Source organism: Culex quinquefasciatus, chromosome 3 (assembly GCF_015732765.1).
Source record: "Culex quinquefasciatus strain JHB chromosome 3, VPISU_Cqui_1.0_pri_paternal, whole genome shotgun sequence".
Taxonomy (NCBI): Eukaryota; Metazoa; Arthropoda; class Insecta; order Diptera; family Culicidae; genus Culex; species Culex quinquefasciatus.
The window spans coordinates 128,342,003-128,369,857 of NC_051863.1; the positions used below are offsets into that span (position 1 = coordinate 128,342,003).

A 27,855-nucleotide genomic window follows, 5' to 3' on the forward strand; every position below is an offset into this window, starting at 1 on the left:
ATCAACCGGAATTTCGTTCTTTTATATCCCCAGAAGCACTCCTGAAAATTTGAGCCCATTTGGTAAGGTATAGGAGCTCCAGTTTTAATTTGAAATTTTTATGGGATTTTGATTTATTTTCCATGGGAAACTATCTTTTTTTACATTGTATTAGGATTTTTTTTTTATAAATCGATGAAATGACTTGATTCTTAGAGTAGGAGATAGGTTTTGAACTGGGGAACAACTTTGTAGAACATACCAACATGCTAGGAAGTGACCCTTTAAAGATACAGATACTTTTAGATGGTGGCTTTTGAAGTAAAGCAGATTCCTTCAATTTTAGGCCAACCGGCGCAGATTGTTATTTTGTGAATCGCAGTCTTCGATTTGTGGACGCCATTTTGTGTGGTGAGGACAGGTTTTTGTTTCCTGAACCGCTCTCCGGTTAACATCGTTTTTTTGTGTAGGGTGTGTGCAAGGGTGTGAGTGTGGGTGAAAAAGTGAGCGGCGTTTCAGGCGTTCTATCGGCCGGAGTGCACCGTCCGGATTAAGTTCACGGAGCTGGATCGTGGAGGTGGAGCTTAAGGCCCAGGGGTGAGTTTATTTTTTTTTATCATTTTTATTCTAACGCAAAACATCTTTGCCTTTTGCTTACACTTTATAGATTTATTTCCGGTAAACATTGAGAACTAATTCGCTGTGATTGTTTAACGTTATAGAGTTTACGGCACAGAAAAAGGCTTTTTGTGAAAATTTAACAAAATTATTCAACAAAACAATGTTACTGTTTCACATTCATATAGATTCTTTATTGAGTTGCTTTGGAGGATTTGAACGGTGCGCGTCGCGGTTATCACGCAGGATTTTCGCTGCCGTTTCCGTCTTTGTTTTCCCCCCGATTGTGTGTGTATTTCGACCCGGGTGATTTCGCGATTGTTTGACAGTTGCTTTGGAGGATTTGAACGGTGCGCGTCGCGGTCATCACGCAGGATTTTCGCTGCCGTTTCCGTCTTTGTTTTCCCCGATTGTGTGTGTATTTCGACCCGGGTGATTTCGCGATTGTTTGACAGTTGCTTTGGAGAATTTGAACAGTGCGCGTCGCGGTTATCACGCAGGATTTTCGTTGCCGTTTCCGTCTTTGTTTTCCCCCCGATTGTGTGTGTATTTCGACCCGGGTGATTTCGCGATTGTTTGACAGTTGCTTTGGAGGATTTGAACGGTGCGCGTCGCGGTTATCACGCAGGATTTTCGCTGCCGTTTCCGTCTTTGTTTTCCCCCCGATTGTGTGTGTATTTCGACCGGGTGATTTCGCGATTGTTTGACAGTTGCTTTGGAGGATTTGAACGGTGCGCGTCGCGGTCATCACGCAGGATTTTCGCTGCCGTTTCCGTCTTTGTTTTCCCCCCGATTGTGTGTGTATTTCGACCGGGTGATTTCGCGATTGTTTGACAGTTGCTTTGGAGGATTTGAACAGTGCGCGTCGCGGTCATCACGCAGGATTTTCGTTGCCGTTTCCGTCTTTGTTTTCCCCCCGATTGTGTGTGTATTTCGACCGGGTGATTTCGCGATTGTTTGACAGTTGCTTTGGAGAATTTGAACAGTGCGCGTCGCGGTTATCACGCAGGATTTTCGTTGCCGTTTCCGTCTTTGTTTTCCCCCCGATTGTGTGTGTATTTCGACCGGGTGATTTCGCGATTGTTTGACAGTTGCTTTGGAGGATTTGAACGGTGCGCGTCGCGGTTATCACGCAGGATTTTCGCTGCCGTTTTCGTCTTTGTTTTCCCCCCGATTATGTGTGTATTTCGACCGGGTGATTTCGCGATTGTTTGACAGTTGCTTTGGAGGATTTGAACAGTGCGCGTCGCGGTCATCACGCAGGATTTTCGTTGCCGTTTCCGTCTTTGTTTTCCCCCCGATTGTGTGTGTATTTCGACCCGGGTGATTTCGCGATTGTTTGACAGTTGCTTTGGAGGATTTGAACAGTGCGCGTCGCGGTCATCACGCAGGATTTTCGTTGCCGTTTCCGTCTTTGTTTTCCCCCCGATTGTGTGTGTATTTCGACCGGGTGATTTCGCGATTGTTTGACAGTTGCTTTGGAGGATTTGAACGTTGCGCGTCGCGGTTATCACGCAGGATTTTCGCTGCCGTTTTCGTCTTTGTTTTCCCCTCGATTATGTGTGTATTTCGACCGGGTGATTTCGCGATTGTTTGACAGTTGCTTTGGAGGATTTGAACAGTGCGCGTCGCGGTCATCACGCAGGATTTTCGTTGCCGTTTCCGTCTTTGTTTTCCCCCCGATTGTGTGTGTATTTCGACCCGGGTGATTTCGCGATTGTTTGACAGTTGCTTTGGAGGATTTGAACAGTGCGCGTCGCGGTTATCACGCAGGATTTTCGCTGCCGTTTCCGTCTTTGTTTTCCCCCCGATTGTGTGTGTATTTCGACCCGGGTGATTTCGCGATTGTTTGACAGTTGCTTTGGAGGATTTGAACAGTGCGCGTCGCGGTTATCACGCAGGATTTTCGTTGCCGTTTCCGTCTTTGTTTTCCCCCCGGTTGTGTGTGTATTTCGACCCGGGTGATTTCGCGATTGTTTGACAGTTGCTTTGGAGGATTTGAACGGTGCGCGTCGCGGTCATCACGCAGGATTTTCGTTGCCGTTTTCGATTGTGTGTGTTTTTCGGTCCGAGCGGTTTCGCGTTTTCGCATTTTATTTGGTTTTATCTTTCCACAGCCGGCTGTCTAAGATTGAATCATTTATGCTAAACTCAACACCAAATAACCGGGAATAATCTCATCCGCAAACTCCGACTGTTTGCCTTGAGAATGCATAATACATCACACTATTAAACAAAATTTATTGATTATTGGGTCGCATCATCATCCTCTATGTTGAATCCTGGCCATTACCCTTACCCACTAACAAAATCCCAAGTAGAAGTAGTTTTCCGGCACACGTGGGGGTGTGGATATCGTATAGAACCCACCCTTGGTAGCAACCTGTGCTAACTAACATTCCCGTCCCAATCCCCCGAGATCTACAAACTGACATGGCGGGCGCCGTTGGTGGCCAATGACTGTTACCTATTTGCTTCAGATCTAGTTTTAATGATCTTGATGTTTAATCTTTTCAACGCATTCATACATGCTGTTGATAAGGGAAACACCATTAGATCGTTCAAGCGTATGGTCGGTTGTATTGATAGGATATTACGGTCCTGTTCAGCAACGGAGAAGGACAACCATGGGTGGTCTCTCATGCTCATGCTCATGCTCACATTCATATAGATTCTTTATTCATTACTCTTCAATATATAAGTGCTCATAACTTTTTATATGATTCATGGCCGTGTACAAGGAAAGGGCACAGGCTTTTGGTGTTTAAATGTTCAAGTACTAGGGGCGATTTCTTATGCGCGTCTACTATCATTTTTATGCTGAGTTTTTTAATTGAAATTTGTAGAGTTGTTGGCGCGCCTCTACTAAAATTTTTATATTGAGAATTTTAATAAAAATGTTTAAGGTCTAGGGGCACCTCACCTCACATTTTTTAACTGCGAATTTATATGAAATTTTAATATTTAGAGTTTTTTTTATAAAAATGTTCTACTTCTAGGGGCGCTTCCAGTCAAATTTTTTAACTTTGATTTTTTTTTATTAAATTTGAAAATTCAAAAGTGTCTATTTTTTTAAATGAAATTTGATTATTCAAAAGGGCGTCCTCAGTCAAATTCAAATTGTATGGACGCGTCTACTATAATTTTTATGCTGAGTTTTAAATTGAAATTTGTAGAGTAGAGGCGCGCCTCTACTAAAATTTTCATATTGAGAATAAAAAAAAATGCGTAAGTTTTAGGGGCGCCTCCACTCACATTTTTTAACTGAGAATTTATATGAAATGTTATAATTCAAAAGGGCGCCCCCGTCAAATTTCCATGTTAGGAGTTATCATAAAAATGTTCAAATTCTAGGAGCGCCTCTAAGCACATTTTTAAACCAAGAATTTTTATGAAATTTTCATTTTCAGAATTTTTATTAAAATGTTCTACTTTTAGAGGCGCTTCCAGTCAATTTTTTGAACTAAGATTTTTTTTTATTAAATTTGATAATTCAAAAGTGTTTAATTTTTTTCAGGAATGAAATGTTATAATTTAAAAGGGCGCCCCGTAAAATTTCCATGTTAGCAGTTATCATAAAAATGTTCAAATTCTAGGGGGCGCCTCCAGTCACATTTTTAATCCAAGAATTTATATGAAATTTTAATCCCTGGGCCTTGTCAAGTCAAGGGGCATGATTTGATACTAGTGCATTAGTTAAAATTTGGGTATACATTCTTTTTTATAAGCACTATGGACACCACTTCATGCTACGAGAACTCGCTTTGCCGCAGCCCCAGGGCTTAAGCGTTGACCGATAAGCTGTCTTCGTGAACTAAGTAGTTCTCCGATAGTGAAAATATCACAATTGCACAAGACACCGCTGCTTCTGTGACTTTTTCACTATCACAATGTGGGATTTAGGTCGGGACTTCAGGATAGTACAATTGATTTGTTGCTTAGCATTTAAAATAAATCTGTATCCTTTCCAAATATTTTTGATGTTAAATTTAGTTGCAATTATTAAGTTAGATAATGCTGTCAATAAACTTTGATTGATGTAGAATACTAGGCATTCTTTTATGTCAAATTGTCCATAGAGTCTCGATCAATCAATAATGTAATGATATCGGACAAAATTCGTTGATCTGTTGAACTAACGGTTTTCGGATTATGGTTGTATCGACCATTGTTGCGAATCGAGGAACTACGGATCTTTTGACGTAAATGGTCATTTCTTTTTCAAATCGCGATTCTGTCCTATTTGTATATCAGTTCATAAATTTTTATTGTTTTTGATAAAAGTAATACTACAGCAGTTAAAGGAATGTTTAGTTTTGAACATTAAGTTCAGAGGATTTTAGATTAAAGTTTAGATTTTCAATCCAAAGTAGTTAGCAAATGAATAGTTGGACTTAAATGAATAGTTGAATAAGTTGGACTTATAAATAACACACCACTATGCATTTATTCTAGAGTCAGATCCATACAGCGTCAGTGTTTATTTGGTCGAAGTGTACTAATTCATTGGCAGATCTGATTCTAGTTGTAATGTACGACAAGACTACTGACGGACGTGACAGGACGAGGGCCCAGTTTAGAGGTTTCAACATCAACGATGTGCGGCTGGACCACCCTCCCAAAAAAAAAAAAAAAAAAAAGAATTTATATGAAATTTTAATATTAAGTGTTTTTATAAAAATGTTCTACTTCTAGGGGCGCTTCCATTCATTTTTTTAACTAAGATTTTTTTTTATTAAATTTGAAAACTCAAAAGCTTCCAATTTTTTTTAAAGAAATTTGATAGTTCAACACGGTGCCCTCAGTCAAATTCAAGTTCAAATTCTATGGGCGCGTCTACTATCATTTTTAAGCTGAGTTTTTAATTGAAATTTGTAGGCGCCTACTCAAATTTTCATATTGAGAATTTTAATAAAACAATTCTAAGTTCTAGGAGTTATCATAAAAAATTTCAAATTCTAGGGGCGCTTCCAATCACATTTTTAAACCAAGAATTTTTAGGAAATTTTAATATTTAGAGTTTTTATAGAAATGTTCTACTTCTAGGGGCGCTTCCAGTCAAATTTTTGAACTAAGATTTTTACCTTTCTCACCTTACTGAGGGAAGGCTATAAAATCACTCGAAAAATGAACTTATTAATTTGACCTCGTAGACCCACCTTCACGTATACATATCGACTCAGAATCATGTCCTGAATCATGTCTGTGTGGATGTGTGTAGGTGGGTGGACAAAAAAATTGTCACTCTATTATCTCCGTACTGGATGAACGGATTTTGACCGAATAAGTCTCATGCGATCCGTCTTGGGGTCCCATAGGTCTCTATTTAAAATCACCAAGTTTAGTTAAGTACTTCAAAAGTTATGCTAAAAAAAACGATTTTGGCGTATGTCCGGAAGATTGTAAAAAGGGTGGTTTTTGCTAGAAAACCTATCATATTATACATTTTCAGAAAGGTACAGTATGCAAAAAAAGTATTTACAACCCTTGGGCACTATGCACATTTTGTGATGAAACATTTTAAAAAAATAAAGTTTGACAGGAACCTAGTACTACGTTTTGTTCAGAAACTCATGCCGAACATTGTGCAACAAAAAGCTCTTGAAAAGATGATTTCTATAAAAAGTTATACAACAAATACTATTACAAAAATAAAAAAAATGTGCAAAAAAAGTTTGTACACCTTTCGAAAAATTAACATAAATAAAGTGATTTGTTGACAAATCACCATAAATCCAGTCTCCCAACTCCAAATAGGCATCCTTGACTGATTAAAAAAATAATTAGGATTGAATATAAGTTTACTAACTACTTAGTATAAAAGTTTATATAACTCCGGAAATTCTATATAAAACTTATCTAAACATAATTTTGCAAACTTTTAATTCAACTAAATGTCAATATATTACCATAGAATTGCTAAATAAACATTTTGGAGTGGGTATAACACCGTTTTGGGGGTATTTGTATCGATAGAATAGATTTTTCGTTGGAATTTCGTACCAACCCGGAATTACGTCGTCGGAAAATCCGCCGGCATCCGAACCGGTCCACGATTCACAAGTCAACCTATGTGGCATCGGAAAGGGCATAAAAATTTCCGATCTTTTGATACCCATACATCTAGGTTTTCTTTAACACCTACGTTTTTGAATACACAGAAAAAAAAACATGGTAATATTACATCTGGGAAGGGGTACATCTTTTATGTAAGAAAAAAGGTGTAATTTTACCTCTGGAAATGTGTAATTTTACCACTATTCTGGTGTAATGTCACTTTTTCAGTCTAAATTGAGGTAAAATTACATCATAAAAGAGGTAATATTCAACCTTCCAAAATTACAGCTTCCAAATTTACATTATTTTTTTCTGTGTACCTGGGCAAAAAGTAAGTCCACGAGAACAAAAATTACGAAATTCCATACATTTTGGCAGGTTGCTCAAACGAAACCATAACAACGTTTTTGCTTAGGTATTTAAAAACGTGGGTTTTATAGAAAACCTTGATGTATGGGTATCAAAAGATCAGAAATTTTATGCCCTTTCTGATGCCACATAGGTTGCCTTGTGAATTGTGGACTGGTTCAGATGCTGGCGGATTTTTCGACGACGTAATTCCGGTTGGTACGAAATTCCAACGAAAAATCTATTCTATCGATACAAATACCCCTAAAACGGTGTTATACCCCCTCCAAAATGTTTATTTAGCAATTGTATGGTAATATATTGACATTTATTTGAATTAAAAGTTTGCAAAATTAAGTTTAGATAAGTTTTATATAGAATTTCCAGAGTTATATAAACTTTTATACTAAGTAGTTAGTAAACTTTATATTCAATCCTAATTATTTTTTTAATCAGTCAAGGATGCCTATTTGGAGTTGGGAGACTGGATTTATGATGATTTGTCAACAAATAACATTATTTATGTTAATTTTTCGAAATGTGTACAAACTTTTTTTGCACCTTTTTTATTTTCGTAATAGTATTTGTTATATAACTTTTTATAGAAATCATCTTTTCATGAGCTTTTTGTAGCAAAATGTTTGGCATGAGTTTCTGAACAAAACGTAGTACTAGGTTCCTGTCAAACTTTGTTTCATCACAAAATGTGCATAGTGCCCAAGGGGTGTAAATACTTTTTTTCAGGGCTGCGGAGTCGGGTTATATTTCAAACGACTCCGACTCCGGCTTTCTCAGATTAGTTGACTCCGACTCCGGCTCCGGCTCCGGCTTTGAACAAATGGTTGGCTCCGACTCCGACTCCGGCCTACCAACTCTAGCCGACTCCGACTCCGACTCCAGCTTTCATCAAATGGTTGGCTCCGACTCCGACTCCGACTCCACAAGTTTTTAAATGTTTCAAAAGTTAGTTAACTATCATTAGTTAATTATTTTTAAAACATTGATAAATAGAAGTTTTATACGTTGATTATTAGAAGTTTTATACGTTATGGAAACAGAAATCAAAAAATATCTTCAGTTTTAGAGGCATTTTGAGAAGAACAGTTTTGAAAGTAAATTTGGATTTACTTGCTTAACCTCAAATTTGAAAATATTTTTTTCAAAGCTAATAAATTTAAACATTAAATTGTTATTTTTGAATGAATAACTAAAAGAAAACTGGCCTTAATGATCTATTGAACATTAAAATTCAATTTGCTCACTTTCAGGCTGACATTTGTAAGAAGCACAGTGACAGGCACCTTGTTTTTTAAATGACAATTTTTAACGAAACTTTTTTTTTTGTTTTGCCTTCCTCACTGAGGTAAGGCTATAATCCTGCTCTAAAAATGAACTTTCTATTAAAAGCTCCTAGACCCACCTTCATGTATACATATCTACTCAGAATCGAAAACTGAACAAATGTCTGTGTGTGTGTATGTGTGTGTGTATGTGTGTGTGTATGTGTGTGTGTGTATGTGTGTGTGTATGTATGTATGTGACCAAAATTCTCACTGAGTTTTCTCAGCACTGGCTGAACCGATTTTGATCGAACCAGTTGCATTCGACTTGGTTTAGGGTCCCATACATCGCTATTGAATTGTTTGAAGTTTCGATAAGTAGTTCAAAAGTTATGTATAAAAATGTGTTTTCACAAATACCCGGATCTCACTTAAATGTATGTAAACTATGTCTGGATCCATCATCCGACCCATCATTGGTTAGGTAATTGAAAGGCCTTTCCAATGAGTCCAAGACATTGAAGATCTGGCAACCCTGTCTCGAGTTATGACCACTTAAGTGATATTTATGTACTTTTTTGAAGCCGGATCTCACTTAAATGTATGTAAACTATGTCCGGATCCATCATGCGACCCATCGTTGGTTAGGTAATTGAAAGGCCTTTCCAATGAGTCCAAAACATTGAAGATCTGGGAACCCTGTCTCGAGTTATGATCTTTTAAGTGATATTTATGTACTTTTTTGAAGCCGGATCTCACTTAAATGTATGTAAACTATGTCCGGATCCATCATCCGACCCATCTTTGGTAAGGTAATTGAAAGGCCTTTCCAATGAGTACAAAACATTGAAGATCTGGCAACCCTGTCTCGAGTTATGACCACTTAAGTGATATTTATGTACTTTTTTGAAGCCGGATCTCACTTAAATGTATGTAAACTATGTCCGGAATCATTATCCGACCCATCGTTGGTTAGGTAATTGAAAGGCCTTTCCAATGAGTCCAAAACATTGAAGATCTGGCAACCCTGTCTCGAGTTATGATCTTTTAAGTGATATTTATGTACTTTTTTGAAGCCGGATCTCACTTAAATGTATGTAAACTATGTCCGGAATCATTATCCGACCCATCGTTGGTTAGGTAATTGAAAGGCCTTTCCAATGAGTCCAAGACATTGAAGATCTGGCAACCCTGTCTCGAGTTATGACCACTTAAGTGATATTTATGTACTTTTTTGAAGCCGGATCTCACTTAAATGTATGTAAACTATGTCCGGAATCATTATCCGACCCATCGTTGGTTAGGTAATTGAAAGGCCTTTCCAATGAGTCCAAGACATTGAAGATCTGGCAACCCTGTCTCGAGTTATGACCACTTAAGTGATATTTATGTACTTTTTTGAAGCCGGATCTCACTTAAATGTATGTAAACTATGTCCGGATCCATCATGCGACCCATCGTTGGTTAGGTAATTGAAAGGCCTTTCCAATGAGTCCAAGACATTGAAGATCTGGCAACCCTGTCTCGAGTTATGACCACTTAAGTGATATTTATGTACTTTTTTGAAGCCGGATCTCACTTAAATGTATGTAAACTATGTCCGGATCCATCATGCGACCCATCGTTGGTTAGGTAATTGAAAGGCCTTTCCAATGAGTCCAAAACATTGAAGATCTGGCAACCCTGTCTCGAGTTATGACCACTTAAGTGATATTTATGTACTTTTTTGAAGCCGGATCTCACTTAAATGTATGTAAACTATGTCCGGAATCATTATCCGACCCATCGTTGGTTAGGTAATTGAAAGGCCTTTCCAATGAGTCCAAAACATTGAAGATCTGGGAACCCTGTCTCGAGTTATGATCTTTTAAGTGATATTTATGTACTTTTTTGAAGCCGGATCTCACTTAAATGTATGTAAACTATGTCCGGATCCATCATCCGACCCATCTTTGGTAAGGTAATTGAAAGGCCTTTCCAATGAGTACAAAACATTGAAGATCTGGCAACCCTGTCTCGAGTTATGACCACTTAAGTGATATTTATGTACTTTTTTGAAGCCGGATCTCACTTAAATGTATGTAAACTATGTCCGGAATCATTATCCGACCCATCGTTGGTTAGGTAATTGAAAGGCCTTTCCAATGAGTCCAAAACATTGAAGATCTGGCAACCCTGTCTCGAGTTATGATCTTTTAAGTGATATTTATGTACTTTTTTGAAGCCGGATCTCACTTAAATGTATGTAAACTATGTCCGGAATCATTATCCGACCCATCGTTGGTTAGGTAATTGAAAGGCCTTTCCAATGAGTCCAAGACATTGAAGATCTGGCAACCCTGTCTCGAGTTATGACCACTTAAGTGATATTTATGTACTTTTTTGAAGCCGGATCTCACTTAAATGTATGTAAACTATGTCCGGAATCATTATCCGACCCATCGTTGGTTAGGTAATTGAAAGGCCTTTCCAATGAGTCCAAGACATTGAAGATCTGGCAACCCTGTCTCGAGTTATGACCACTTAAGTGATATTTATGTACTTTTTTGAAGCCGGATCTCACTTAAATGTATGTAAACTATGTCCGGATCCATCATGCGACCCATCGTTGGTTAGGTAATTGAAAGGCCTTTCCAATGAGTCCAAGACATTGAAGATCTGGCAACCCTGTCTCGAGTTATGACCACTTAAGTGATATTTATGTACTTTTTTGAAGCCGGATCTCACTTAAATGTATGTAAACTATGTCCGGATCCATCATGCGACCCATCGTTGGTTAGGTAATTGAAAGGCCTTTCCAATGAGTCCAAAACATTGAAGATCTGGCAACCCTGTCTCGAGTTATGACCACTTAAGTGATATTTATGTACTTTTTTGAAGCCGGATCTCACTTAAATGTATGTAAACTATGTCCGGAATCATTATCCGACCCATCGTTGGTTAGGTAATTGAAAGGCCTTTCCAATGAGTACAAAACATTGAAGATCTGGCAACCCTGTCTCGAGTTATGACCACTTAAGTGATATTTATGTACTTTTTTGAAGCCGGATCTCACTTAAATGTATGTAAACTATGTCCGGATCCATCATGCGACCCATCGTTGGTTAGGTAATTGAAAGGTCTTTCCAATGAGTCCAAAACATTGAAGATCTGGGAACCCTGTCTCGAGTTATGATCTTTTAAGTGATATTTATGTACTTTTTTGAAGCCGGATCTCACTTAAATGTATATAAACTAAGTCCGGATCCATCATGCGACCCATCGTTGGTTAGGTAATTGAAAGGCCTTTCCAATGAATCCAAGACATTGAAGATCTGGCAACCCTGTCTCGAGTTATGACCACTTAAGTGATATTTATGTACTTTTTTGAAGCCAGATCTCACTTAAATGTATGTAAACTATGTCCGGAATCATTATCCGACCCATCGTTGGTTAGGTAATTGAAAGGCCTTTCCAATGAGTCCAAGACATTGAAGATCTGGCAACCCTGTCTCGAGTTATGACCACTTAAGTGATATTTATGTACTTTTTTGAAGCCGGATCTCACTTAAATGTATGTAAACTATGTCCGGATCCATCATGCGACCCATCGTTGGTTAGGTAATTGAAAGGTCTTTCCAATGAGTCCAAAACATTGAAGATCTGGGAACCCTGTCTCGAGTTATGATCTTTTAAGTGATATTTATGTACTTTTTTGAAGCCGGATCTCACTTAAATGTATGTAAACTAAGTCCGGATCCATCATGCGACCCATCGTTGGTTAGGTAATTGAAAGGCCTTTCCAATGAATCCAAGACATTGAAGATCTGGCAACCCTGTCTCGAGTTATGACCACTTAAGTGATATTTATGTACTTTTTTGAAGCCAGATCTCACTTAAATGTATGTAAACTATGTCCGGAATCATTATCCGACCCATCGTTGGTTAGGTAATTGAAAGGCCTTTCCAATGAGTCCAAGACATTGAAGATCTGGCAACCCTGTCTCGAGTTATGACCACTTAAGTGATATTTATGTACTTTTTTGAAGCCGGATCTCACTTAAATGTATGTAAACTATGTCCGGAATCATTATCCGACCCATCGTTGGTTAGGTAATTGAAAGGCCTTTCCAATGAGTCCAAGACATTGAAGATCTGGCAACCCTGTCTCGAGTTATGACCACTTAAGTGATATTTATGTACTTTTTTGAAGCCGGATCTCACTTAAATGTATGTAAACTATGTCCGGATCCATCATGCGACCCATCGTTGGTTAGGTAATTGAAAGGCCTTTCCAATGAGTCCAAAACATTGAAGAGCTGGGAACCCTGTCTCGAGTTATGATCTTTTAAGTGATATTTATGTACTTTTTTGAAGCCGGATCTCACTTAAATGTATGTAAACTATGTCTGGATCCATCATCCGACCCATTTTTGGTAAGGTAATTGAAAGGCCTTTCCAATGAGTACAAAACATTGAAGATCTGGCAACCCTGTCTCGAGTTATGACCACTTAAGTGATATTTATGTACTTTTTTGAAGCCGGATCTCACTTAAATGTATGTAAACTATGTCCGGATCCATCATCCGACCCATCGTTAATTAGGCAATTGAAAGGCCTTTCCAATGAGTCCAAGACATTGAAGATCTGGCAACCCTGTCTCGAGTTATGACCACTTAAGTGATATTTATGTACTTTTTTGAAGCCGGATCTCACTTAAATGTATGTAAACTATGTCCGGAATCATTATCCGACCCATCGTTGGTTAGGTAATTGAAAGGTCTTTCCAATGAGTCCAAAACATTGAAGATCTGGGAACCCTGTCTCGAGTTATGATCTTTTAAGTGATATTTATGTACTTTTTTGAAGCCGGATCTCACTTAAATGTATGTAAACTAAGTCCGGATCCATCATGCGACCCATCGTTGGTTAGGTAATTGAAAGGCCTTTCCAATGAATCCAAGACATTGAAGATCTGGCAACCCTGTCTCGAGTTATGACCACTTAAGTGATATTTATGTACTTTTTTGAAGCCGGATCTCACTTAAATGTATGTAAACTAAGTCCGGATCCATCATCCGACCCATCGTTGGTTAGGTAATTGAAAGGCCTTTCCAATGAGTCCAAGACATTGAAGATCTGGCAACCCGGTCTCGAGTTATGACCACTTAAGTGATATTTATGTACTTTTTTGAAGCCGGATCTCACTTAAATGTATGTAAACTATGTCCGGAATCATTATCCGACCCATCGTTGGTTAGGTAATTGAAAGGCCTTTCCAATGAGTCCAAGACATTGAAGATCTGGCAACCCTGTCTCGAGTTATGACCACTTAAGTGATATTTATGTACTTTTTTGAAGCCGGATCTCACTTAAATGTATGTAAACTATGTCTGGATCCATCATCCGACCCATCGTTGGTAAGGTAATTGAAAGGTCTTTCCAATGAGTCCAAGACATTGAAGATTTGGCAACCCTGTCTCGAGTTATGACCACATAAGTTATACATTGTGTTCTTTTTTTCTGGATCTAAAAAAATGATGAAACCACTCATATACTCATTTTTTTTTTGGTAAAAAGTGAGGAAGGCATCAACCACATAGGTGGATTTAGTTAGTTTTTTTGTTAAGACGTACATGGACATCACGCCATGGCTGAAGAAAATTATTATTGCAAATCAATGTATCTAAACAATTTCTTTGTGCAAAAGACGATTAAGATGTCCTTTCAAATATCTGTGACATGGAAAATATTTTAACCTGGAAATTTTTAATTTATTTTAATTTTAAAATTTTATATACTTTAAAAAGGAGGTGCACGATACTTCCTGAATCTTCAACTAAAACGAAACTGTGAATACAAAGAGACGAGTTGTTCCTGTACTTTTTGTATTCACAGTAATGCATTCTGCTAAAACGCTCAACCAAACCACAATTAAAACGAAACGTTGTGGATGATCTTGCGCCTCCATCAAAATATATAAAAAAAAACTTAAAATATAATAAAAAACAAATATCCACAAGTAAAATTTTTTTTAGGTCGCAAATATTTCATTTATTTAAGGTACATTGATTTGCAATGATTATCACCTTCCGTTATATTGGCGTAAGACATACAGTATGAGAAAATTCGTACCAATTGATACTATTTTGAATCTGTGTTTTTTATTTATAATGTTTGAAAAATAAATTAAAATCCTATATTTTGTTCAATACGTTTTTTATTAGTTCATTTCTGTACTGAATTCTTGAGATTTGTTCAACGATAATTTGCAACTATATCAAAATAGTTTACCTAAAATCAACATCAACAATCAATGATTGTTTCAAATTTGTTTCAACTTCTTTTGACACTTTTTGTTAGTTTAAATTATTTTAAATGCAACACTTTGATTTTCTTGTACTCAGTTATAAACAAAATGCGCATGTTGAGTTCCAAGTAAGAGATTGTTATTATCGTTGATTATTTGTTACAAATGTTAAACTGCCAGTGACTCTTTTTCGATCTGCAAAAACAGTGATTTCTTTTTATAATCTTTCTATGTACCTCGTAATTTTTTCCTTAAAAATGATTTAACTTTAAACCTCTAAGACATTCGCTCTCGGGGTAAAAGATGACTTTGTGTGTAATTTTTTCAGAAATAACTGGATGAAATTTGGTCAAATTTGAATTGAAAGGGAACATAAATATATTCTGACTACACAACCAATATTTTTTATCATTTTATGAATTATGATACTACATACTTGGGTAAGAGGTTATCATTTAGTGATTATAGTGTAATAACACAATTAGCGCTTTTCAATCACAATAAAAAGCTTCAAATACATAATGGCATCTGATAAATCAATTAAAAATATAAGTTGTTTTGTAAATTAAGCTGTTATATAGGAAATACTGAACAGTAAAAAAAAATATTTTTTGTTGAATTTAAGATAACTCCGGCTCCGACTCCGACTCCGGGTTATCAGAAATCTTTGGCTCCGACTCTGACTCCGACTCCAGCTCATAAAATTTAGCCGACTCCGGCTCCGACTCCGACTTCAGCTGTTCGAGTTTTGACGACTCCGACTCCGACTCCGACTCCACAGCCCTGCTTTTTTTACATACTGTATTAAAAAGACCTTTCAAATGAGCCTAGAACATCAAGGATCTGTCCACCCTATCAAAAGTTATTAGCACTTAAGTGTTATTTATACACTTTTTGGAGGCCGGATCTCAGATATTTCAATGAAAATGATGTACGGGTCCATCATGCGACCTGTCGTTAGTTAGATAATCGAAAGACCTTCAAAATGATCGTAGAACATCGAGGATCTGACAACCCTATCAAAAGTTATTACCACTTAAGTGTTATTTATATACTTTTTGGAGGCCGAGCTCAGATATTGTGATAGAAATATTGTCTGAATCTTCCATGCGAACTATCGTTAAATAGGTTTTTTATCAGACCTTGCCGATGAGCCAGAAATATTGAAGGTCTGCGAACCCTAGCAAAAGAAATGAGTAATAAAGTTGACTTGTTAAACATGTTTAGGGGGAATGTTGCTATTTTTACTTAATGAATTGACTTTATGAATGTGAGGAAGGCACCAACCACCTAAGTAACGTTTTTTTTTAATTAAATTTGAAAATTCAAAAGCATCTAAATTATTTTTACGAAATTTGATAAATTTGATAAATTGGCGCTTTCAGTCAAATTCAAGTTCAAATTCAAAATGTGTATGGGCGCGTTTTTATGCTGAATTTTTTAATTGAAATTTGTAGAGTTGTAGGAGCGCCTCTACTAAAATTTTCGTATTGAGAATTTCAATAAAAATGTGTAAGTTCTAGGGGCGCCTCCACTCACATTTTTTAACTGAGAATTTATATGAAATGTTATTATTCGAAAGGACGCCACTGTCAAATTTCCATGTTACGAGTTATCATATAAATGTTCAAATTCTAGGGGGCGCATCCAATCACATTTTTAAACCATGAATTTTTATGTAATTTTAATATTTAGAGTTTTTATAAAAATGTTCTACTTCTAGGGGCGCTTCCAGTCAAATTTTTTAAACTAAGATTTTTTAATTAAATTTGAAAATTCAAAAGTGTCTAATTTTTTAATGAAATGTGATAACGCCTTCAGTTAAATTCATGTTCAAATTCTATGGGCGCGTCTACTATCATTTTTATGCTGAGTTTTTAATTGAAATTTGTAGAGTTGTAGGCGCGCCTCCTCTCACATTTTTTAACTGGGAGTTATAATTCAAAAGGGCGCTCCGTCAAATTTCCAGGGTTGTTACGGACGGCGCGGATCGCGTGGATGGCGCGTTTCGCGCGGATAGCGCGGATCTGGCGCGGATTTGTTGGCTAATTTGGCTAAGGCGCGGATTTCGCGCGGATGGCAATTTTGATAAACAAAATAATTGAGAACGATAGAATTTCTTCGGCGCGGATTTTTTCTCGACTTTTCCGTAACAACCCTGCATTTGTTAACATCTCCGGCTCTGAATATTTCCTTTCTTTTGAGTTTTGAGTAATGATTTTTAACCTTATTTATTTTTAATTGTATGCTGGATTTATTCAATTTTTAATTTTGTAAATCAAATATTACAAACTTTTCCCTAAGATATCGACATTAAAAACTAAAAAATATCAAATTCAAAACAATATAGAAAGAAAATTCTCAAATCTAAAATGATTTTAGTATCCTTAAGCTTATAAATTCTAAAATTCATTAATTCTGAAATACTACATTCTTTAATTCTTAAAATGTAAAATTCTAAAATTCGAAACGAGTTTTTTTTATCAAATACTTTCTGAATTAGTTTTTCTTCATTAAAAAATAAAATTTCTTAAATGTTGGCTGCGATATTTTTTTATATGGCGTGGATTTTGCTCGGTTTCAGATTTTAGGTCGGCGCGGATTAGGCGCGGATTTTTTTTCGACTCTCCCGTAACAACTCTGAATTTCCATGTTAGGAGTTATCATAGAAATATTAAATTTCTTGGGGCGCCTCCAATCACATTTTTAAACCGAGAACTACTTTTGGACCAATCTGGCCACTTTGGGATCTGTTTCGGGTACTCCGGTGAAACCCGGAATGAGGAAAATTACAGGATTATTTCCGAACAATTTTTGACAAGGCAATATAGATGTCAATGTTTGTTGTTTTGAAGATCAATCTCAACCGTCTTAGGCCATCTCCACAAAAAATTTGAACGAAAAAAAAACGTGGGCTCCCCCTTACATTTGACATTTAAACTTAAAAATCTGAAAATTTCATAGAAGTGACGTGTTTTTTTTATTCAGTGTATTTTTTTCGAAAAGCCCGTCAAATTTCTTACAAGTTTGTCTTCAACGGCTTCGAGATACAGAAATATTTAAATTCCGAATTACAAGAATATTTAAAACACTTATCACCATGAGCAGCAGCATGAGCATGAGCATGGTTCACTGTTAATTTAAGTATAAAAAATATGTAAAAAAAACAAATGGTATAAATGTTAAAAGATCATTCCAATGCAATCTGTTCGTCAACAGTTTTCACTAAAGAAATGGCTCGCAGCACAGAAAATCGGAAAGCAGACAGGGAATTTAATCGGCTCAAGGATGTAACTGCTGAAACACTTCCATCGTTTTTAACTCGCGCTTCATCGAATATACATGAAGCCACGCAGCCCGAACCGATTGATTCTGCTGGGCCAAGCAGATCATCTGAGCCTTCGCATCCAAACGACATGGCTGATACGAACGAACCACCTATACCGGAGTTTGTCTCTGAAGAAGCTACGTTCAGTGATGAGCTAAGCATTGACCGTTTCTTACAAAACAATGATGAAGAAGAAGAATTTGAAGACAGTGACGTTGAAGAAGAAGAAAATCATTCTGAAATTGCAGATATTGCATCAACCTACGTGACCTGGGTCTCCAAATACAATATTTCTGGAATTGCTGCGGATGAATTTTTGAATTACTTACGGGAAAATCATTTTCCTTTTCTTCCAAAGAGCATTAAAACATTGAGACAAAAAGCATATACAATGGATGCACCAATACGCGACATGGGAGAAGGCCAATTTTTGTATTTTGGAATCAAAAACATTATAATCAAGTTTTTAGACATTGCCAACGTTGATATTCAGCTCATTCAACATTTTAAAATTGGATTTGGTATCGACGGAATCCCGATTTCGAAAAGCTCAAAAAGTAATTTTTGGCCGATTTTAACTCGTCTGAATGATTATCCAGCCGTTCTACCTGTTGCTGTATTTTACGGTCGTGGAAAACCACAATGTGTTGAAGACTATTTAATGGAGTTCGCCGAAGAGTTGCAGGAGATTCTACGAAATGGCATGCAGCACAAAGACATTCACCTAAACTTCTCTATTGGCCCGCTTGTTTTTGATGCCCAAGCGAAATGTTTTGTACACGACATCGTATCACCAACCGGTTTCAATGCTTGTCCAAAATGTTTGACTGAGGGCAAAAAAATTAACCATCGAATGGTGTTCCCAAACCTAATGGCAGAATTAAGAACGGAAGAATCATTTTTAAATGTGAACGACCCAATTCATCGACATGCAAAGCTGCCCCCTCTAGCTGGAATAGGATTTGATTGCATAAGTAATACTGCTATTGATTACATGCACCTTAGTTGTCAGGGCGTTTTCAAAACATTGCTGAACTTTTGGATTAACACGACAACCCGTCCGTACAGCCTGAACAACGAGCACAAAGCAGAAATAAATCATAGAATATTGATGATTCGAAGACAGCTCGTCTCTGATTTTGCCAGAAAGCCTAGGACCCTTCAAGAATTTTCTCACTACAAGGCTACCGAATTTAGACAAATGTTGATCTACACCGGCCCGATACTGTTCAAGAAAGTTGTAAAAAAACAGTATTACGATCACTTCATGTTGCTGAATGCTGCGCATAGGATCTTGTGCCACCCGGAACAATGTGTCGAGAAGAATGAAGTGGCAGAGGATTACCTGAACCGATTTGTTTATGATTTTAAATATTTGTACGGTGAACATTATTTAGTATACAATTTCCATGTTCTTATCCACCTGGCCAAAGAGTGTATCCATTTTAACAAACCGTTAGATGGATTCTCTGCCTTCTGCTACGAGAACTTTTTGCAAAAGATAATAAAAATGTTGAAACGAGCCCCGTACCCGCTTGAACAGCTGCGTAACCGACTTCAGGAACTATTATACTTCCGGCCTGAGCTATTCACTGAAGTCATGAGAAAAAATAACAAAACCATTCGAATACCAGGATCAAACCAATTTGAGGAAATTTTCACAGAAAAGTATGTCCATTTTGCCGTCGAAGGTAATGATTGTTACGCTTTAAAAGATAACGCAATATTCGAAATCAACGATATCAACAAAGTCAACGGTCGTTTTGTGTTAACTTGCAAAACAATTCAAGGAATCAGATCATTTTATGGAGATTCGCAAACTTACGGATTATTTTATTGTAATTCTATTCAATACGCACGAGAATCGGTTGAGCTGGATGCTTCGGAGTGCAGCAAAGTTTTACGACTTAATCTGAGTGATGTATATTTATTTGCATCCATACTACATAGCGAATGATGGAGGATCAACAGATCGAGTTGAAATCAGAGTATTTGGATGAGGATTATTCTGAAGAAACAACGCGACATCAAAGAAAGACAACAAAAATTAAAATTAAGAAGCAACTAGAACCCAAACTTGGAAAATATTCACTGTCTGCTGAGGACTTTGAAGGTAGGCATAAATTCAAATATGCTTAAATACAGTATGCGTTTGTGTGTTTTATTATATAGTGATTCTGAAATCTCAAGATTTTAGTAGTATAAGGAAGCGTTGCCTGCGTAATCCACATTTTCAAGAAATCTTAACACTACATCGTTGTGATCGTGCTATCGCACAATTCAGAACTTAATGAAATAGTATTTTGTTAAATTATAAAATTATAAAATTATAAAATTATAAAATTATAAAATTATAAAATTATAAAATTATAAAATTATAAAATTATAAAATTATAAAATTATAAAATTATAAAATTATAAAATTATAAAATTATAAAATTATAAAATTATAAAATTATAAAATTATAAAATTATAAAATTATAAAATTATAAAATTATAAAATTATAAAATTATAAAATTATAAAATTATAAAATTATAAAATTATAAAATTATAAAATTATAAAATTATAAAATTATAAAATTAGCAAATTAGCAAATTGGAAAATTAGAAAATTAGGAAATTAGAAAATTAAAAAATTAGAAAATTAGGAAATTAGAAAATTATAAAATTAGCAAATTAGCAAATTGGAAAATTAGAAAATTAGGAAATTAGAAAATTAGAAAATTAGAAAATTAGGAAATTAGAAAATTAGACAATTAGAAAATTAGAAAATTAGAAAATTAGAAAATACGGAAATTAGAAAATAAGAAAATAAGAAAATTAGAAAATTAGAAAATTAGAAAATTAGAAAATTAGAAAATAAGAAAATTATAAAATTAGAAAATTATAAAATCAGAAAATTAGAAAATTAGAAAATTAGAAAATTAGAAAATTAGAAAATTAGAAAATTAGAAAATTAGAAAATTAGAATATTAGAAAATTAGAAAATTAGAAAATTAGAAAATTAGAAAATTAGAAAATTAGAAAATTAGAATATTAGAAAATTAGAAAATTAGAAAATTAGAAAATTAGAAAAATTAGAAAATTAGAAAATTAAAAAATTAAAAAATTAGAAAATTAGAAAATAAGAAAATTAGAAAATTTTAAAATTAGACAATTAGATAAATAGAAAATAAGAGAATTAGAAAATTAGAAAATTAGAAGATTGGAAAATTAGAAAATAAGAAAATTAGAAAATTAGAAAATTAAAAAATTTTAGAATTTGAAAATTCGACAATTAGATAATTAGAAAATTAGAAATTAGAAAATACGAAAATTAGAAAATTAGAAATTAGAAAATACGAAAATTAGAAAATAAGAAAATTAGAAAATCAGAAAATTAGAAAATTAGAAAATTAGAAAATTAGAAAATTAGAAAATTAGAAAATTAGGAAATTAGAAAATTAGAAAATTAGAAAATTAGAAAATTATAAAATAAGAAAATTATAAAATTAGAAAATTATAAAATCAGAAAATTAGAAAATTAGAAAATTAGAAAATTAGAAAATTAGAAAATTAGAAAATTAGAAAATTAGAATATTAGAAAATTAGAAAATTAGAAAATTAGAATATTAGAAAATTAGAAAATTAGAAAATTAGAAAATTAGAAAATTAGAAAATTAGAAAATTAGAAAATTAGAAAATTAGAAAATTAGAATATTAGAAAATTAGAAAATTAGAAAATTAGAAAATTAGAAAATTAGGAAATTAGAAAATTAGACAATTAGAAAATTAGAAAATAAGAAAATTAGAAAATAAGAAAATTAGAAAATTAGAAAATTAGAAAATTAGAAAATTAGAAAATTAGGAAATTAGAAAATTAGAAAATTAGAAAATTAGAAAATTAGAAAATTAGAAAATTAGAAAATTAGAAAATTAGAAAATTATAAAATTATAAAATTATAACAGGACATTAGAAAATTATGAAATTAGAAAATTAGACAATTAGAAAATTAGAAAATTAGAAAATTAGAAAATTAGACAATTACAAAATTTGAAAATTCCTAACTTTAATTCTATTTAAAAAAATTTTTCTCAAACATTCCCAAGAAATATACTAAAAGCCGTTGATCTGAATGTTAAATAATTTTTTTCCAAGATTGCTTGAAATGTGGATTGCAAAGACAGTTTTTAAACTCTTTATGAAGCGTAATTCTAAGCAATGCTTTTACAGATGAACCACAAGGCACTGAAGCTGATTTTGAGCTGTATGAGGTCGTTGAAGGTGAGATTCAAAAATTATCTTTTTAGTTTGGGAATAAGCACGTATTTTTGCCAATTTAAAACTTTTTGTTAAACAAACAAACAAACAAACAAAAAAAAAAATACTTTCTCAGAATCGGCGAGTAAGATCAATGCCGGAGACGTTGGTGGTAATACTACACATGATGATGATTATGCAGAAGACGAAGCGGAGGAAGACGAAGCAGTGGAAGACGAAGAAGTCGAAGACGAAGAAGTCGAAGACGAAGACGAAGAAGTCGAAGACGAAGCCGATTGCGAAGACCAAAACGAGACTTATATCATAGAGAACAAGAAAGAACAGCCCGAAGAGAGCGATGTTGGTGACGAAGAGGAACCAGACGAGGAGTTGGTCATTGAGCAGGAAAGTCAATGTAAGTCTTGTATTCGTTAAATTTAGCTAACTCTTAACTCTTAAATCTTGCTGGAAGAAAAATTAATATGTAGATATAGATATATTGCTTAGTTTTTTAGTTTAGGATAAATTAAACTTTTCATAAGAAATTAGTTTTTACATATATTTACAGTGTTCATTATGAATTATTATAAATCAAGATTTCTTTCTCAAAACCATGAATTTCCTATGTACAAAGAACCTTTTGAAAAAGTTAGCGAGTAATATATTACATTAACTTTATCAATAAACTTTCAGACGAAACGATCATTCGCTTACTGCATGACCAGGGTATGTTAAACAATATATAGCATACATGTTTCATTGTGTTTTACTATACGCTATATATGTGGCTCAAACTGTGCCTTTCTTTCGTGGTTGACGTTAAAAGTTGAAATTAGTAGTTTGTTGTACAGTGTATTGGTAGATTGTTTAATTATTTTTTTGTTATATAATAAGTAGACACATAGTAAATAAGTGATATATTATTTATATTGTGTTTATAAAGTTGTCAATATTTGTTTAGTTGTGATTTGTAATTGGTTATAGAAACAGTAGAAATAAAAAACTGTATAAATTAGAATGGTTCAATCCATGGTCATGTTGAATTCATTGTTCATTGTTAAAGTTACCGTTCCAACTGTTGAAGGGCTTGGAAGTTGAACTGTGATTTTAGTTAATTCATGTGTTATGCAAAAATACTTTATTACTAAAATACTTAAATACTAGAAAACTAAAATGCGAAATACAAAAATATTAAAATACTAAAATGGTAATAGTAAAATAAAAAAGTAGTTAAATATTTAAAAAACTAAAGACTGAAATACAAAAATACCTAAATACTTAAATACGAAATACTGAAATACTAAAATACCTCCATACTTATATACTAAAATGCTAATAGTAAATACAAAATAACTAAAATAATAAAATACCTAAATAATAAAATACCTAAATAGTTAAACACCTAAAATACTAGAATACTAAAATACTAAAACATTAAAATACTAAAGTCCTAAAATGCTCATAATAAAATACAATAATATTTACATACTAAAATACGAAAATACAAAAATGGTAATACAAAAATATTAAAATACTAAAATGGTAATAATAAAATAAAAAATTACTTAAATATTTAAAAAACTAAAGACTGAAGTACAAAAATACCTAAATACTTAAATACGAAATACTTAAATACTAAAATACCTACATACTTATATACTAAAATGCTAATAGTAAATACAAAATTACTAAAATAACTAAAATAATAAAATACCTAAATACTAAAGTACCTTAGAAATAGTTAAATACCTAAAATACTAGAATATTAAAATACTAAAACATTAAAATACTAAAGTCCTAAAATGCTAATAATAAAATACAAGAATATTAACATACTAAAATGAGAAAATTTGAAAATGCTAATACAAAAATATTAAAATAATAAAATACCAGGTATTATACTAAAATACTGAAATACTAAAATACAAAAATTTTAAAATTCTCATACAAAATTACAAAAATATTAAAATACTAAATGCTAAAACCAAAATTTTAAAAATATTTAAATAATAAAACACGAAAATAGTATTAGGTACTATTTTCGTGTTTTATTATTTAAATATTTTTAATATTTTGGTTTTAGCATTTTAGTATTTAAATATTTTTTTGTAATTTTGTCTTAGAATTTTACAATTTTTGTATTTTAGTTTTTCAGTTTTTTAATATATTGGTATTCTGGTATTTTATTATTTTAAAATTATATTTAAAAAAACTACAATATTAAAATACGAAAATACTAATCAGCATTCTGCCAAACAATTTTCTGCCAATTATCCCAGCCCCACAAAATTTGCATTATATGTTTAGATTAGTTCGATTAGATTAGTTTATTTAGATCAATGTTTGTATCTTTAGTTTAGTCTTTCTTTGCTCCCTACAGCAGTTGAAATAAGCTATAATTTCTGTAATTATAACTTAGTTAGAATTTTTAATAAGTTCTGCATTTTAATGAGGCACTAAATACTTTTTTTAGGCCGTGGTATAAGAGCACTTGCTCGACAAAACAAGAGGCTGCAAGATCGACATGATACGCTCACTCAACGATTTATACAATTGGAATCTAATCTACAAACTTTGCACCCCACGATGCCAACAACTAAAATCTTGTGGCCTGTGACTGATATTGATGCACTCAAATCCTTGGAAGAACGATTGCGGACAGAACAAGGCATGAGGAAACTCTGAAGAAGAAATTTAAATCTGGGAACCATAAATCCCTGAACAGTTTTATCAGCATAAACTTGAAAGCCTTGTTCTACCATGCTGGACGATTCACGTGGACCGGGGAAGCTGCAAGTAATGCGAAGCATGGCAAGGAAACTCACAAGGCACAAGGCCTGCTCTGCGTGCAAGCACTTGTTGGTTAGTAAAATATATTGATATTATTTGCATTGCTTTTTTTTTCCCACAAATTCAATCCTTTTCCGTTATATATTATAAACCGAATTGTATTTCTAATTATCATTGTTTCTCGTATCAAAGATTCTTGCGAGGATGTTTTTGGTGAATGTGCTCAAAACATCACCAGCGCAATTGCAGAACGCTTAATACGCATGAATGAGGCAAAACACCGACTGGAAATAAAGGCAGCAGGTTAGTGATACAATCCGCTTCTTCAAACACGAGAAAAAAGCAATAATAATAATTGTTATTATGAATTATGAGGCAAAAACCTATCGAATTTCGTCGTTATTGGGACACCCTACTGCTCATTTAACAATACAGCAATTCTCCACGAAAACAGCATGATTAGAAAAAAAAGTTCTTCGATCGTGCTCAAAATTTTTCTGGGGGTTCCTTGGCCAAAATAATTAGACTAACTTCACCTTTCTTTGATATGTTATGTAAAATTTTAAGTTTTCATACGACCTTTTCAAATGTTACGCTAGATTTTTGAAACTTCTTACTATTTGTCCCAAATAGCCAAACTAATCACCTTCCTGTGCGTCTAAGACAGCCAAAATTTTATGAAATGGCGCGGAGATATGATTTTTGAAAAAAAAGTGGTTTTTGCGAAAATCAACAAAAATGGCCAAACAAAAAAACCTTTCTTTGATATGTTATGTAAAATTTTAAGTTTTCATACGACCTTTTCAAATGTTACGCTAGATTTTTGAAACTTCTTACTATTTGTCCCAAATAGCCAAACTAATCACCTTCCTGTGCGTCTAAGACAGCCAAAATTTTATGAAATGGCGCGGAGATATGATTTTTGAAAAAAAAAGTGGTTTTTGCGAAAATCAACAAAAATGGCCAAACAAAAAAATATGGGTCTAATTATTATTGCCAAGGAAACCCCCAGAAAAATTTTGAGCACGATCGGAGAACTTTTTTTTTCGAATCATGCTGTTTTCGTGGGGAATTGCTAAATATGAACACGCATTTTTTTAAAGGTGGATGTTCCAAGAAATTGTTCACCGGCCAGCTCGCAAGCATTCCGGCCAACAAAGCTGCGTCGAATAAGCGTAAGCAATCTATATGAAATATTTTGTAAATCGTACTAATCCAAAACAAATACTAATTTAAAAAAAATGCAAAAACATCAGCATATTCAAGCCGTTTACTATATTTCAGCTGGATCTCTCAAGAAATCGACGGACGAGCGGAAATCGATCGACGTCCCTCCGAGGGTTTCGGCCATCAACATCAAGGCGCGTGGAGGAACGAGCGCCGGAAACCCCGCCAGTGACATTCCGGCCAGCAAAATCGCTGCACGCGGGGAAACGAGCGCCGCCATTCCCACGAGCTTTCCGGTCAGCAACGTGAAGGCGCGCGAAAGAACGAGCGCCGACAATCCCGCCAGTGGCATTCCGGCCAGCAAGGCATCGTCGAAGCAGCGTAAGTACTGTATTTGAAATATTTTGTAAAGCGTACTAATCCAGAACAAATACTAATTCAAAAAAAAAATGCAAAAACATCAGCATATTCAAGCCGTTTACTATATTTCAGCTGGATCTCTCAAGAAATCTATGGACGAGCGGAAATCGATCGCCGCCCCTCCGAGGGTTTCGGCCATCAACACCAAGGCGCGAGGTGGAACGAGCGCCGGAAATCCCGCCAGTGGCATTCCGGCCAGCAAAATCGCTGCACGCGGGGAAACGAGCGCCGCCATTCCCACGAGCTTTCCGGTCAGCAACGTGAAGGCGCGCGAAAGAACGAGCGCCGACAATCCCGCCAGTGGCATTCCGGCTAGCAAGGCATCGTCGAAGCAGCGTAAGTACTGTATTTGAAATATTTTGTAAAGCGTACTAATCCAGAACAAATACTAATTTAAAAAAAAATGCAAAAACATCAGCATATTCAAGCCGTTTACTATATTTCAGCTGGATCTCTCAAGAAATCTATGGACGAGCGGAAATCGATCGCCGCTCCTCCGAGGGTTTCGGCCATCAACACCAAGGCGCGTGGAGGAACGAGCGCCGAAAATCCCGCCAGTGGCATTCCGGCCAGCAAAATCGCTGCACGCGGGGAAACGAGCGCCGCCATTCCCACGAGCTTTCCGGTCAGCAACGTGGAGGCGCGCGAAAGAACGAGCGCCAGCCAGCCAAACAGCAACGCTTCATCTTATCACCGTAAGTCCATTGTAATCCATTGTGAATAGTTGATAAATCCTGCCGCTCCAATTAATTTTTTTTAAAGAAATCAATTCACGCCATTTTTTCAATTTTTTCAGATGGATCTGGGAGAAAAAGAAAATCGTCATACACGGGGGAGCCGAACTACGTAACAGCACGCGGGGGAACAAGCGTCGGACATTCCTCGAGTATCATTATGGCCGGCAACGTCTTCGTACCCGGGGGAGTGAGCTATCCCACAAGCGGCATTGTGGCCAACAACATTATGTTGCGCGGGGGAACGAGCGCCGGCAACGTCATTACGGGCGGGGGATCGATAGCCGATCTACCGATAAGCGCTTATCATCGTAAGTATATAAATTATAATTATGGCAAAATAACATAATCTTGATAACTATCCTTTCCTTGTTTTGCAGACAGATCATCGAAAAAACCACCCATCAAATTCTCCGGCATCCACGTCATCCGTAACGACAGAACGAGCGCTGGGACCGTCGTCACCATCCCGGGCGGACAACGCGTCAGCTACGCCTTCCCCCGGAACGAAACCAACACTGGCAGCTAAACTGCCGTTCTACGCATAGTTGTCTCATGTCATTTTTGATCGATTTTGGCTTTTTTTGTTATTTTTATGTCTA

At 35.1% G+C, this 27,855-nt stretch overlaps 2 protein-coding genes across 6 annotated transcripts; both read left to right on the forward strand.

Moving 5' to 3' along the window:
* The first annotated feature begins 325 nt into the window (after positions 1-325).
* On the forward strand, positions 326-27,855 carry LOC119770548 (mucin-5AC-like). 5 transcript variants are annotated; one of them, XM_038265602.1, is made up of 12 exons: positions 326-576; positions 19,850-20,012; positions 22,116-22,166; positions 22,279-22,557; positions 24,616-25,004; positions 25,125-25,235; positions 26,036-26,107; positions 26,217-26,480; positions 26,592-26,855; positions 26,966-27,214; positions 27,316-27,564; positions 27,634-27,855. In XM_038265602.1, exons 6-12 carry the CDS (start codon positions 25,196-25,198, stop codon positions 27,780-27,782), a joined length of 1,287 nt encoding a protein of 428 aa, XP_038121530.1. In that variant the 5' UTR covers positions 326-576; positions 19,850-20,012; positions 22,116-22,166; positions 22,279-22,557; positions 24,616-25,004; positions 25,125-25,195; the 3' UTR covers positions 27,783-27,855. The 5 variants fall into 5 exon arrangements, with proteins under 5 accessions (XP_038121530.1, XP_038121527.1, XP_038121531.1 ...); XM_038265599.1 differs by having other exon boundaries at positions 27,638-27,855; XM_038265600.1 differs by having other exon boundaries at positions 369-390; positions 27,638-27,855.
* Positions 17,988-25,009, forward strand: LOC119769241 (histone chaperone ASF1-like). The gene is made up of 4 exons (XM_038261174.1): positions 17,988-18,045; positions 22,116-22,166; positions 22,279-22,557; positions 24,891-25,009. The coding sequence occupies exons 1-4, from the start codon at positions 17,988-17,990 to the stop codon at positions 25,007-25,009; spliced, it is 507 nt and encodes a 168-aa protein (XP_038117102.1).